The sequence below is a fragment of the Salvelinus namaycush genome, chromosome 35, assembly GCF_016432855.1.
Source record: "Salvelinus namaycush isolate Seneca chromosome 35, SaNama_1.0, whole genome shotgun sequence".
Classification (NCBI taxonomy): Eukaryota; Metazoa; Chordata; class Actinopteri; order Salmoniformes; family Salmonidae; genus Salvelinus; species Salvelinus namaycush.
Genome location: NC_052341.1, coordinates 9282019 through 9297309, shown reverse-complemented (window position 1 = coordinate 9297309; position 15291 = coordinate 9282019). Strand labels below are relative to the sequence as shown.

Sequence of the window (15291 nt, the reverse complement as noted above, 5' to 3'; positions counted from 1 at the left end):
GGGTAGGTTACTTTCTAAATGTAATCGGTTACAGTTGCAAGTTACCTGTCCAATATTGTAATCAGTAACGTAACTTTTGGATTATCCAAACTCAGTAACTTAATCTAATTATGTGCAGTTACTTTTCGATTACTTTCCCCTTAAGAGGCATTCGAAGAAGACAAAAATGTATGTTACCAATTGAACGACATCTTTTTCATGATAAATCAATGTTAACGTTTAGGTAGCTGGCCATACATCAATGTTACAATTTACTTTATGGGTTAGTTATGTAGGCTTCTTCTAACCCATCGCTTTCTACTAAATATAATAACACGATTTAATTATATCTTTACATTAATTTATATAATTTACAAGTCCAAAAATGGATGTAGCAACTACAGATTGCCCCTTTAAGTCTATCAAAAACGTGTGAGTTTGAGCATGTGTCCATTAGGCCTATGGATGCATTTTATTTTATCAGCATGAATTAGATTGAGTAATAAAAGTCCTACTTTTATTCCATAGGCTGGGATCGGAACTATGCAGCTGTTGTAAGAGCACATTTTTCACTAGCTGTCCACTGGTTTCAAAAACAATGATTGATAGGCAGCTTAAACTTCTGGAATTCAACCATTATTGGGTTCAAATATACATTTAGATTTGTGAACAGCCATCCAAGGCGCAAATAGCTAAATGAGAGAGCAGCAGTGTGATTCACATCAATGCGCTATGTAGATATCAATAATAAGTGATATCCGTATCACAGTAGACTACACCAGTGCTGGTAATCTTACCGCCAAGCGTTTATTCAAGTTGGATAATCTTTGGATGCCGACAGCAATTGCACCATTGGAAGACATAACTTGGACTGTAGCCTACAAAAGCCCATTCCTGCTCTTTTCCCGTGATCCATCAAACACATTTGGTGTGTCATCATATTGGTCTCTGACTTGGGGTCAGACTCGCTCAGGTGGAACAAACTTAAATTTGTGCCTTTTTTCAATACTGATTTGAATGTCATTGAGAAAACAGAGAAGTGTCAAAGATTTTTTCCGCAAACATCCTTTCTGAATTTAAAAGTAATCCTCGATGTAATCATCTAGTTTTTCAAAAGTATCTGTAATCTGATTGCAATATTTTAGTTTGTAACGTAACGGATTATATTTACCGTTTTTTTTTACTCCCTTACATGTAATCCGTTACTCCCCAATCCTGGGCGCCACTTTTAGAAGTTTGGTTTTAGAAGTGGGAGGGACAACCTGGCGGGGGATCTGGGGGTCCTCCCCCAGAAGTTTTTTGGGGATCTAAAGCTAATTTCCTGCATTATTGTCACACCCTGGCCTCTGTTATATTGATTTTCTTTATTAGTTTAGTTAGGTCAGGGTGTGACATGGGGGATGTTTGTGTGTTTTGTCTAGTTTAGGGTGTGTGTATTGTTTAGGGGGTTTTGTAGTAGGTATGGGGTAGTGTTCAGTGTAGGTGTTTAGGAAAGTCTATGGTTGCCTGATTTGGTTCTCAATCAGAGACAGCTGTTTATTGTTGTCTCTGATTGGGAGCCATATTTAAGGCAGCCATAGGCTTTAGGTGTTTGTGGGTAATTGTCTATGTTGAACGTTTGTAGCTTGTGTATGCACTTACGTTTGTAGCTTCTTTGTTGTTTTGTTTTGTAAAAGTGTTCGTTTCGTGTTTCGTCATCTTTAATAAAAGAAGATGTCTTCATATCCCGCTGCACCTTGGTCCGCTTATTATGACGATCGTGACAATTATTTAAAACAAAAAGTCAGCAAAAATTCCCACAGTCATCAAGCTAGGTAAGAGATCATAATTTAAATGTGTTTAACCAATAGCCTAACAAATGAACAACTCCTTAATTAAAAAATATAAAGACTTTTCATTGTCTTTATTAAGACTTCCTCTCCACCAAATTTAAGCCAGACCGACCAGCCAGCCTGATCCGCCTGCACGCCCGATCCTCACCAGTCTAGTCAATAACTCAACTCTCTCCCAAAACAATTTCCTTCCCAGCTCCCACCTTTAATTGTTTTAATTCTCAAGGAAAAGGTTTGGAAACAACAAAAACACACCAAAAAATATATACATGTCAAATTTACATTAACTCACAGAAACAGCAAATCCTCAATATAATTAGTCTCATAAGCCTAATAGTACTGTATAGCTCTTTTTACTTGCACACAATATAGCTGGGTCACCCCTTCCTGTCCCTAGGGGTCCACCACACTGCAGTGCCCCAACACAACACACCCCACTCAACTTTAGGATCTTTGTGAAATATTAATTTATTGGTTTTGGGTTTTGGGACCAGAGTGACAACCCACAGGAGGGCAGACCCCCAGGGCCAGGACTGAGCAGCCCAGCAGCTAGGGATTGCCTAAATAGTTATCTCCACTGACGTGGGCATGTTTTCAATACAGACTCCTTTAGTCATACTGTATTCCATATAAGGCACCCAGACCTTATGAAAGTTGCCCAGTATACCCTTAATATTGTAATAAATCAATTCTGGTGATACATAACTTGACATTGTGGGAGGATAACCAACCTTCCAATTAATGTCAATGCATTTCTTAGCTGCTATACATGCTTGGTTATACAGTTTCTTCTAATAATAGTCTCCAGTATCAACATTTCCAAGCAAACAACACAGGTAGAAGGGATAATCTGTAGACATGCTGAGATAAAAGAACATACTCTTTGCCAGAATTAAGCCAGCCTTCACAAGACCATAACATATGCAAATATGTCCCCTTTTGTGTTTTACACCTCCAGCAGAGGAATACCATTTCTTAGTGCTTGTAATTCAGTTTCACTGGCATATAGTGCATTCTATGGATGGTCTTAAACTGCCTGAGATGATATGAACATGACTGGGCATTCAAACATATCTGTATCCATTCATCATCATCAATAGCTTCTACCAGGGGCCAGATTCACAAAACATTACTTACGAAAAATGTAAGAAGTTTCTTAAGGAAAAAAATAGGAAGTTCATAAGATAGAACTTAAATGCAATTCCTCAAAATGTTCTTAGGAATTCGTAGTTTTCTTAGGAACTTCGTAAATATCTTTCTTAAGAACTTCTTAAATATCTTTCCTTATGTGGCATTGTCATTAGTGACGTGCTTGAAACCAATAAATAAGCCTATGTGACAGGAATGATCGGATTTGGTTATTTTGTTATTTTTCACACATTATAGCCATCAGACTAACTATATCAAAATCAAAAATTGATAACCAAGAAAAGAGATTGAAGTGATGGTGGAGGAAATAGCAGCCAGGAAAAGGTTGCTATTAGTGAAACTTTATAACTGTGTGGTCACTGCAGAGACCAAAAAGAAAGGATGGGCGAGAGTGGCCGAGTCTGTCTCTGCCGTCGGGGGTATGGCAAGGGACAGTGACGCCGTAAAAAAGAAGTGGCCCGACGTCAAGTCGGCTGCTAAGAAGTAGGGAGCTGAGAGACCATTCATGTGGACCAGCTGGAGGAGAAGGCGTCCATCGTAGAGATGGTGGTAGAGGGACTGCGCAACCGGTAAATTAGTTAGCTACGTTAGCTAGCTAATGTGTAAAGACATTATAGCCAACATAGCTAACAATGTTAACGTTAGCTAAGTTAGCCATGTTCTTCTTTGCAAATTGACGAGATATCGCTAGCTATTTAACACTTCTAGAATATTGTAATATGTTGTTAATTACTAGCTAGCTAGATAACGCGTGTTTAATTTGTATTCTTGCTGTATTTAAATATCCGTTAGCCAACTGTGTCTGTGGCGCAAGAAAATGATCATGGTTACAAAAGTATCCATTCGTCTCAAGAACGGGTGTTTAGCTGTCCTAAAGTTAAGTACATTTCCAAGACGAAATCCTAAAGCATTATTTTCAAGAATCCCATTTCTTCTTAACTTTTTTCTTTGGAAGAAATTTAGGAAAAACCTTAAGAACACTTCCAATAACTTTATTGAGGAATAGCAATTTTTCTTAACTTTATTCTTAAGTCTATAGTCAAGGGAAAAAAAGTCTGTTAAGAAGAAATTTCTTCTTAGGAATCTTAAGAAGGTTTTGTGAATCCTGCCCCTGGGTCTTCTTCACATTTTTGTTTCAGAATGTTTTGTGACATCAGGCAAAGCCTCTATCAACCCTTGATACAGTTTGGAAACCGTATGTGGCTTGTCCAGTGTTTGCTACACAGAGAGAATAACGTTTTGTATCTGCAAAACTTCACCTCAGCTCCGTCACAGACTGGTCTTCCCAGGCTGCCTGACTCTGCTGAGACCCCTGTCACCATCTGATCCTCCTAAGATGAGGCATGACAAAGAATTACCTTGGTGTACATTTATACATGATGTTATCCAAGAATATAATCAATGGTTCAATAATTGAAATGACCATCATTCCCAGATCTCAGACTGTAGTTTTAAGCTGCTGTCCTGTGGCTACTGTAGGTCTACCCATCAATTCAAGATGGAACTTTGTATCATTCACTGATATTGTTAATATACTGCAAAATTCACCTGAGCTCTGTAGATTGGTCTTCCCTGACCCATGTCACCATCTAATCCTGCTTAGACATGATGAGCAGTGTTGTGTACTGTCTGTGCACTAGAGGGCGGCATTCTCGAGGTATGCCTGCAGGACCTGACAGAGATCATTGCGGCGCGGTCTGCATTTTTCATGCTGCAGGCGGTCAGACAAATGACTTTGGGATGAAAATATTTTTCTTGTCCCACAGATTATTTGGAAACGGTCCTCTTTCTGCTTTGTATGCGTTAGCCTATTGTATTGTATTGTATTATTAACTTCTTATGGGCAGGTGGGACGGTAGCGTCCCACCTGGCCAACATCCAGTGAAATTGCAGAGCGCGAAATTCAAAAATACTAAATTCAAATAGTTAACATTCTTGAAAATATATGTGTTATACATCAAAATAAAGCTTAACTTCTTGTTAATCCAGCCGCTGTGTCAGATTTCAAAAAGGCTTTACCGCGAAAGCACACCATGCGATTATCTGAGGACAGCGCCCCGCATACAAACACATGAAAATTATTTTTCAACCAGGCAGGTGCGACACAAAAGTCAGAAATAGCGATATAATTAATGCCTTACATTTGAAGATCTTCTTCTGTTGGCACTCCAAAATGTCCCAGAAACATCACAAATGGTCCTTTTGTTCGATAATATCCTTCTTTATGTCCCCCCCCAAAAAATCTGCGTTTGATTCAGAAATACACTGGTTTCAACTCGCCCAACATGCCTACAAGTATCTAATAAGTTACCTGTAAACTTGGTCCAAACATTTCAAACAACGTTCCTAATCCAACCTCAGGTACCCTAAAACGTAAATTATCGATAAAATTTCAGACGGAATAAACTGTTTCTAATACCAGATAAAAACAATGTGAAGTGCTCTCCAGTTCACGCGCACCAAAACAGTAGAGCCCACCTGGAGTGACACTTACAATGAATAGGACTACTTCTTCATTTCTCAAAAGAAAAACATTGAACAATTTCTAAAGACTGTTGTCATCTAGTGGAAGCCATAGGAACTGCAACCAGGTTCCTAATAATAAGGGTATCCCATAGAAACCCATTGGAAAATCCTATGACCTCAATTTTTTCCCCCCTGGATAGTTTGTCCTCGGGGTTTCGCCTGCCAAATCAGTTCTGTTATACTCACAGACATTAATTTAACAGTTTTAGAAACTTTAGAGTGTATTCTATCCAAATCTACCAATTATATGCATATCCTAGCTTCTGGGCCTGAGTAACAGGCAGGTTACTTTGGGCACGCTTTTCATCCGGATGTCAAAATACTTCTCCCTACCCACATATTTTTTCGCATTACTCACACACTCAGAATATTGTGCTTCAACTTTAGTAGCCTACCTCTCCTAGTTGGACGTGAGAGTTCAAGTGCATCTAGTATGTGTGGTCTCATTGAAATAGACTAAGCTGCATACATGGGCAGAGAATCACGTGGCTGTTAACTTAAATATGATTAGACTGTAGTTTACTACATTGTCTGTAAATAAATATTGGTAATGGAACAAAGCGGAGGGCGCTCAACCAACGTGAGTTGAAGTGCAATCCAAAAATGTAATCATCACTGAAAAGAAAAAGGCACAATATACACATAGGTTAGGCTACGATGGTGAGCGAGGGTTGCGCCTTTTCATTTTCAATAAGCATTGATTAACCATTTATTTGTCAATGTCTGCAAATCGTCCTCCTAAAAGGTAGGCTATATCCTATAGGACTCTGCAAAAAATAGCAAGTGTCGCTGTCATCATTCTTGCTGCTTCAAGTTCAGTAGCCGTACAGTACCTGCGAGATCAGGTGCGCTTGTGGTTTCAATTAAATAGAGTAGGCTATAGCCAATGCATGTGCAGAGAAGCACTGGGCAGTTATCTTTCCAAGAAAATGTACTTCCTAATTAGTTTACTACATTCCCTAGAAATAGGCCTAAATATTGATCACCCATATTTCTAGGTCTGAAAATCTTCCCACTCCTTAAAGGTAGGCCCAAAAATACTGTACATACAAGCAACTGCTGTTATATAGTTATAATAGGGACCTCATATCGCAATCTGACAGACAGCTAGAGGCTAGAGCTGACCTGGCTATGGTAGCTACTAGCTAGTGCAGCTAATTAATTCACCTCAGTCGAGAGAGGATGAAACTTTAGCAAATGTTATATGTCAGTCACACTAGCTAATAGCTCAGCACTGCGAATAAACACTAGTTTGGTTTTTTTCTGTTAAGTTAAACAGCAGTTACCTTACCAGCTACATCAGTCAACTAAAGAGTAGCCAGTTTCTGCTCTGCTTGCTTTTACAACTTGGAAAAAAAGTGTAACACACTGACAGCAGCTACCTCTGTTCAACTCTCTGGTGTTGGTCCAACCAGCCATCCAGTACCTTTGCCTTTTACACAGCCTGTCCGCCCATTCTGTGGTGTCCGGATGGTCCTAAATCCAGCCTGCTGAACACTCCAAACAGCCTAGCGGACCGCTCTGAGGCGTCCACGTCATCCTAAAGCACACCGTCGCCACTTTTTGTATCGTATTGCAATGATAAAACTGTAGGGACAGAAATGTAATTTCAGAATGTAAATTATTCCATTAGGTATTTATTGTGGAATTGTTAGATATTACTTGTTAGATATTGCTGCACGGTCAGTAATAGAAGCACAAGCATTTCGCTACACTCGCAATAACATCTGCTAAACACATGATTGTGACCAATAAAATTTGATTCGATTTTATTTGAGTTTGAAATGCAATTTCAGAATGTAGGGACGACATGACCCCCCGTCCCCAGTGAAAGTTGCGTGCCTGTATTTCAGAAGAATTTACTTCAAAATATGGGGCTCAAAGGACAGAGCAAATGGATCAATAAATTGAACTAGTAAGATACATGTTTTTCAAAGGATGTTTTTGGCTCAGATCTGAGAGAACGATGGAATAAATTGCATCCAGTAGGGATTATTAAATGGTACTTTGTTTCTATAATAATTTCCAATATGGTATGTCAGGGCCTCCTTAACTGTTCTTCTGCTTCCAAGTCTAAACGACACAGAGGAAGCATGTTCTCTCTTTGTGTGGCCCCGTGCAAGTTTTAACAAAATTAACGTGGATAAACAGGAATTTCATGATTAGTTCCAGAGCTTAAAGAGGAGAGGAAGCCCCATCAATTATATCACCACTGTGCTAAATCTTTTTTATTAAATAAATCAAACTATTACACATCATAATGTATGTGCATTGCTTTGAGTATTGATTTTCTATGTATTTTTTCCTCAACAGGGATGCAGAGACGTTCTTGTTGGATTCCAAAAAGATCAAGGCCTCTGATGGGGGCTGGCTGGTCTTTGATATCACAGCTACCAGTAACCACTGGGTGCTGAACCCACTGCAGAACATGGGTCTGCAGCTCTCTGTTGAAACTATGGATGGTAATGGAAGCATTACTTTTCTTCAGCCTTTGTTGTTGCTGGGAATTACATATAGAAAAGCAAATGGCAGTTAAACTTTGTAGTTACCCCTAAACTGGTCTTCCAAAGTCACACCCAAGTTCTTTGCCATCTTGTAGGTAGACACAGCTGTCCATAGAGGAGAGTTTAGGTCTTATTGTCAGGGTTTGAGGTTGCGATGTTGATGTTTACCATGAAGAGATACATACGGTACCATATCATAACCTGTATGTCAGATGAGAGAAGGACAGACAGAGCTGTTCGCCTTCTGCATAGCAAAGGTAGGATAAATACTGTGAAGAGAAAACAGAGCCCTATGACTTGGTTGTGGTCTACAGAGAGAACAACAGGGGAGGAGAACTGAGCCCTGGGGAAAGGGGAAAGGGGGATACCTAGTCAATTGTACAACTGAATACCTTTAACTGAAATGTGTCTACCGCATTTAACCTAACACCTGTTGCTTGGCTTCATGGCTCCTAGTTCTTAACTGCCTTGCCTAGTTAAAATAAAAATAAACAAATGTTAAGGATAGATCCTCTTCATGTGTTTGTAGGGCATCCTGAATGGGCATCCTGAGATGCACATTCCTCATAGAGGTGGGCTTCAGAGCAGGATCTGATGTTTCACATGCTTATAAAATGGCTGTTTTAGTAGTGAAGAATTTAAGTATGTTCATTTGGGATTTTTTTTCAGGAACAATGTTAATGTTAAAAATATATATATTTTATTATTATATGCACACTAGAGTAAATTGAGCCATAATCCTTGCATCTATTTTTATGCTATTTATATTACGTTAACTGATGACATATGACCATAAATCAATAATAAAGCCTCTTTGTGGTCTGAGATTAGTGCAGTCAAGCCAAGTGTAACGGACCTTGCATATGCTCATAACAACAATGCAAGCCTACATGATGCAAGGATTTTGACCCTCTTTTGGTTGGTGCAATTAAAGAGCTTCAAGTCTACAAGTCCTCAGTCCAGCCTCTCTCAGCCTACTGCGGACAGTCTGAGCACTGATGGAGGGATTGTGCATTCCTGGTGTAACTCAGGCAGTTGTTGTTGCCATCCTATACCTGTCCCGCAGGTGTGATGTTCGAATGTACCGATCCTGTGCAGATGTTGTTACACGTGGTCTGCCACTGCGAGGATGATCAGCTGTCCGTCCTGTTTCCTTGTAGTGCTGTCTTAGGCGTCTCACAGTACGGACATTACAATTTATAGCCCTGGCCACATCTGCAGTCCTCATGCCTCCTTGCAGCATGCCTAAGGCACGTTCATGCAGATGAGCAAGGACCCTGGGCATCTTTTGTTTTGTGTTTTTAGAGTCAGTAGAAAGGCCTCTTTAGTGTTCTAAGTTTTCATATCTGTGACCTTAATTGCCTACCATCTGTAAGCTGTTAGTATCTTAACGACCGTTCAACAGGTTCATGTTCATTAATTGCTTATGGTTCATTGAACAAGCATGGGAAACAGTGTTTAAACCCTTTACAATGAAGATCTGTGGATTTTTACAAATTATCTTTGAAAGACAGGGTCCTGAAAAAGGGACGTTTCTTTTTTTGCTGAGTTTAGCGCGCTTCTGTCTATTTGAGCTGGTCAATATGTCTAAGTAATCTTGTCTAGCGTGGCTTTTTTTAAGTGTATCATGTATTAAAACTGCATAAGTGTTGCTCTCCACTTTCTGGGGGACTGAGTTTTGAAATCAGTGGAATATAATAGCTAAGGAGATGTAGAAAACACCTGTCTCCGGATTACATCTTCAACCTAAGGGCAACCATGGCATCCGACATGAGACGCTTCCAACCATGAATAATGTAAGATAAGATAAGATATTAAGATATTCTAGCTAGCTACATTTTCAGATATTACACATTTCTAATTTTGACAGAAAAAGCCATCAGAATGTTCGGATCAACCCTACTAATTGGCCAAAGCATCCGGTGTGCACTCTGAACGCGAAATGCTCTGAATTTACTAACGGACAATCTGACAACACAGTTGCAGTCTCCAATGCTCTGGATAACACAACAGCCTAACCAGCTTTGCTAGGGTGAGTAATGTTCAGTGAGCTGTTCTCTCTCACTTACGTAGCTAACAAGTTAGCTTGGGTGCTTGACTGCTGCTGTTAGTACATTCGCAACAACCCTTAAGAGCTGGGTGGGGCTAAAGCTGAAGAGGGTGTGAATGATGCTGAATGGGTGTAGACAAAGAAGGGCTCTCCAATAGTAGTACCAAAACATTTAAAGGCTATTGTCTCAAAAGAGAGTTTATCAACTTTCAAAGCAAAATTACTTTCCCATTGTTCCTCAACTGTAGTATATGATGTACCATTTTGTAGCTCTGAGTCTCTACTTTTATCCAATGTAAAAAACACAATCTTAAATTTTGCTACATAAGACTGATTTAAGCTGGTCGGTCACAAATATACATGATACGAACATACCATTGGGCTAAGGAGTAACGAGTCACCAACCCGGATCCGGGATCACCCCCCACTCCCCCCCCACTGAGTAGCATAGCTAGCATAGCGTCACAAGTAAATTGTAGCATCTAAATATCATTAAATCACAAGTCCAAGACACCAGATGAAAGATACAGATCTTGTGAATAAAGCCACCATTTCAGATTTTTAAAATGTTTTACAGGGAAGACACAATATGTAAATCTATTAGCTAACCACGTTAGCATAAGACACAATTTTTTTACTCCAACAGTTTTTTCCTGCGTCAGTAGCTATCACTAATTCGACTAAATAAAAATATATATAGCCACTAACCAAGAAACAACTTCATAAGATGACAGTCTGATAACATATTTATGGTATAGCATAGTTTTTTTTTGAAAAATGTGCATTTTTCAGGTATAAATCACAGTTCTACATTGCAGCTGCAATCTGAAATAGTGCTGACGCAGCCAGAACAATTACAGAGACCAACGTCATATAACTAATTACTTATCTTAAAACATTTCAGAAAAATACACAGCGTACAGATATTGAAAGCCCAACATCTGGTGAATCCAAACAATATTTCAGATTTATTAAATGTTTTATAGCGAAAACAAAATGTAGCGCTAAATTAGCATAGCCACGCCAGCCAGAACCAGCTGGGCGCCCCCGACCAGTTCACATGCACGACAGATATATGAAATAACATCGTAAATTGGGTCTTACTATTGCTGATCTTTCATCAGAATGTTGATCAATGTGTCCTTAGTCCTGATGAGTCGTTCAATCCATTCATAATGGCAACTTTCCCTCTTCATTTAGCATATGTACTGGTCGACTGGCCAAAGTAAAAAAAGTCACAGAACGGAACACGGCAAAACTCCTGAAAAAATTCAAATAATCTGATTAAACTATATTGAAAAAACATACATTAAGATGATATGGTCACATGTATCAAACAAACTTCGAGACGGAGATAGTTTTCATCCGTAACGGCAGCAAAACAGTAGACAATCGCACCTCCAAATAGCGCGAATCAGAGAACCGGAAGTTGTCGGTCACGCCAAAGAAATAGGTCTTATTTCACGTCAGTACAAGGTAAACAAAAAATTTCTCCTCTGACGTCCTCTTGACACCCAGAGGAAGACGAATGAAGTGTGTTTCGGGTCATAGGTGGCGTGACCATATATAGGCAGAGCGTTGAAGCGAGCATACACATCTTGCATTCTTCTTCTTGGTCAGGGAAAGTGCTGTCAAATGACTTCTGTTTAACTCAGAGACAAAATTGAAACGGTTTTAGAAACTATAGATTGTTTTCTATCCAATGGTATTAATTATATGCATATAGTAAGAGCAATAATTGAATAAGAGGCAGTTTAATCTGTAGAGGAAATTATGCTAATGCGAAAACAGCACCCCCTATAGTGGCAAGAAGTTTTAAGAGCTGGGTGGGGCTAAAGCTGAAGAGGGTGTGAATGATGCTGAATGGGTGTAGACAAAGAAGGGCTCTCCAATAGTAGTACCAAAACATTTAAAGGCTATTGTCTCAAAAGAGAGTTTATCAACTTTCAAAGCAAAATTACTTTCCCATTGTTCCTCAACTGTAGTATATGATGTACCATTTTGTAGCTCTGAGTCTCTACTTTTATCCAATGTAAAAAACACAATCTTAAATTTTGCTACATAAGACTGATTTAAGCTGGTCGGTCACAAATATACATGATACGAACATACCATTGGGCTAAGGAGTATTGGTGTCTCTGAGGGGTCTTTGTCCTGGTTTGCTAACTACCTCTCTCAAAGAGTGCAGTGTATAAAATCAGAATATCTACTGTCTCAGCCACTGCCTGTCACCAAGGTATACCCCAAGGCTCGATCCTAGGCCCGATCCTCGATCCTATGCTCTTCTCAATTTACATCAACAACATAGCTCATGTAGTAGGAAGCTCTCTCATCCAATTATATGCAGATGATACAGTCTTATACTCAGCTAGCCCCTCCCCGGATTTTGTGTCCAAAAAGCTTTATCTGCCCTTAAAACAAAGGTCATATGGTTTGGTAAAAAGAAAGCCCCTCTCCCCACAGGTGTGATTACTACCTCTGAGGGTTTAGAGCTTGAAGTAGTCACCTCATACAAGTACTTGGGAGTATGGCTAGATGGTACACTGTCCTTCTCTCAGCACATATCAAAACTGCAGGCTAAAGTTAAATCTAGACTTGGTTTCTTCTATCGTAATCGCTCCTCTTTCACCCCTGCTGCCAAACTAACCCTGATTCAGATGACCATCCTACCCATGCTAGAATACGGAGATGTAATTTATAGATCGGCAGGTAATGGTGCTCTCGAGCGGCTGGATGTTCTTTACCATTCGGCCATCAGATTTGCCACCAATGCTGCTTGTAGGACACATCACTCTGTATACCCGTCGCAAGACCCACTGGTTGAAGCTTATTTATAAAACCCTCTTAGTGCTCTCTCCCCCCTATCTGAGATATCTACTGCAGCCCTCATCCTCCACTTACAACACCCGTAATGCCAGTCACATTCTGTTAAAGGTCCCCAAAGCACACCCATCCCTGGGTCACTCGTCTTTTCAGTTCGCTTCAGCTAGCGACTGGAACAAGCTGCAACAAACACTCAAACTGGACAGTTTTATCTCAATCTCTTCATTCAAATACTCAATCATGGACACTTACTGACAGTTGTGGCTGCTTTGCGTGATGTATTGTTGTCTCTACCTTCTTGCCCTTTGTGCTGTTGTCTGTGCCCAATAATGTTTGTACCCTGTTTTGTGCTGCTACCATGTTGTGCTGCTGCCATGTTGTGTTGCAACCATGTTGTTGTCATGTGTTGCTGCCATGCTATGTTGTTGTCTTAGGTCTCTCTTTATGTAGTGTTGTGTTGTCTCTCTTGTCGTGTTGTGTGCTTTGTCCTATGTTTTTATTTAATATATGTTTATTTTTAATTCCAGCCACAATCCCCGCAGGAGGCCTTTTGCCTTTTGGTAGGCCATCAATGTAAACTTGCCAAGTTAACTGACTTGCCAAGTTAAATAAAGGTTAAATAAAAAATAAAAAATTCCAGCTAAACAACGTATACGTTTTGTAGCGTTTTGCCAAAAAATATCAAAATATGCAGTTGAAGTCGGAAGTTTACATGCACTTAGGTTAGAATCATTAAAACTCGTTTCTCAACCTCTCCACAAATTTCTTGTTAACAAACTATAGTTTTGGCAAGTTGGTTAGGACATCTACTTTGTGCATGACACAAGTAATTTTTCCAACCATTGCTTACAGACAGATTATTTCACTTATAATTCACTGTATCACAATTCCAGTGGATCAGAAGTTTACATACACTAAGTTGTCTGTGCCTTTAAACAACTTGGAAAATTCCAGAAAATTATGTCATGGCTTTAGAAGCTTCTGATAGGCTAATTGACATCATTTGAGTCAATTGGAGGTGTACCTGTGGATGTATTTCAAGGCCTACCTTCAAACTCAGTGCCTCTTTGCTTGAAATCATGGGAAAATCAAAAGAAATCAGCCAAGACCTCAGAAAAAAAAATGTAAACCTCCACAAGTCTGGTTCATCATTGGGAGCAATTTCCAAACGCCTGAAGGTACCACGTTCATCTGTACAAACAATAGTATGCAAGTATAAACACCAAGGGACCACGCAGCCATCATACCGCTCAGGGAGGAGACGCTTTCTGTCTCCTAGAGATGAACGTACTTTGGTGCGGAAAGTTTGAATCAATCCCAGAACAACAGCAAAGGACCTTGTGAAGATGCTGGAGGAAACAGGTACAAAAGTATCTATATCCACAGTAAAACAAGTCCTATATCGACATAACCTGAAAGGCCGCTCAGCAAGGAAGAACCCACTGCTCCAAAACCACCATAAAAAAGCCAGACTACGGTTCACAACTGTACATGGGGACAAAGATCGTACTTTTTGGAGAAATGTCCTCTGGTCTGATGAAACAAAAATAGAACTGTTTGGCCATAATGACCATTGTTATGTTTGGAGGCAAAAGGGGGAGGCTTGCAAGCCGAAGAACACCATCCCAACCATGAAGGGGGCAAGGGGGTGGCAGCGTCATGTTGTGGGGGTGCTTTGCTGCAGGAGGGACTGGTGCACTTCACAAAATAGATGGCATCATGAGGTAGGAAAATTATGTGGATATATTGAAGTAACATCTCAAGACATCAGTCAGGAAGTTAAAGCTTGGTCACAAACTGGTCTTCCAAATGGGCAATGACCCCAAGCATACTTCCAAAGTTGTGGCGAAATGGCTTAAGGACAACAAAGTCAAGGTATTGGAGTGGCCACCACAAAACCCTGAACTCAATCCCATAGAAAATTTGTGGGCAGAACTGAAAAAGCGTACGGCAGGAAGGAGGCCTACAAACCTGACTCAGTTACACCAGCTCTGTCAAGAGGAATGGGCCAAAATTCACCCAACTTATTGTGGGAAGCGTGTGGAAGGCTACCCGAAACGTTTGACCCAAGTTAAACAATTTAAAGGCAATGCTACCAAATACTAATTGAGTGTATGTTAACTTCTGACCCACTGGGAATGTGATGAAAGAAATAAAAGCTGAAACAAATAATTCGCTCTACTATTATTCTGACATTTCACATTCTTAAAATAAAGTGATGATACTAACTGACCTAAGACAGGGAATTTTTACTAAGATTAAATGTCAGGAATTGTGAAAAACTGAGTTCAAATGTATTTGGCTAAGGTGTATGTAAACTTCTGACTTCAACTGTACATCTAAAATCTCTGAATGAAACATCTGAGAACGGTAATATTTTACACACACATGACAGTATCCATAAGCAATCCTTTCTGATGTAAAAACA

General features: G+C 39.8%; 1 protein-coding gene across 1 annotated transcript in view; it reads left to right on the top strand.

The window, feature by feature from the left end:
- The window catches only part of bmp5 (bone morphogenetic protein 5), a 39676-nt gene that overhangs the window by 22503 nt on the left and 1882 nt on the right, over positions 1-15291 (top strand). Inside the window, exon 5 of the mRNA XM_038974615.1 lies at positions 7800-7948. Within this exon, the coding sequence (XP_038830543.1) occupies positions 7800-7948 (149 nt within the window). The remainder of the gene's footprint in view (positions 1-7799; positions 7949-15291) is intronic.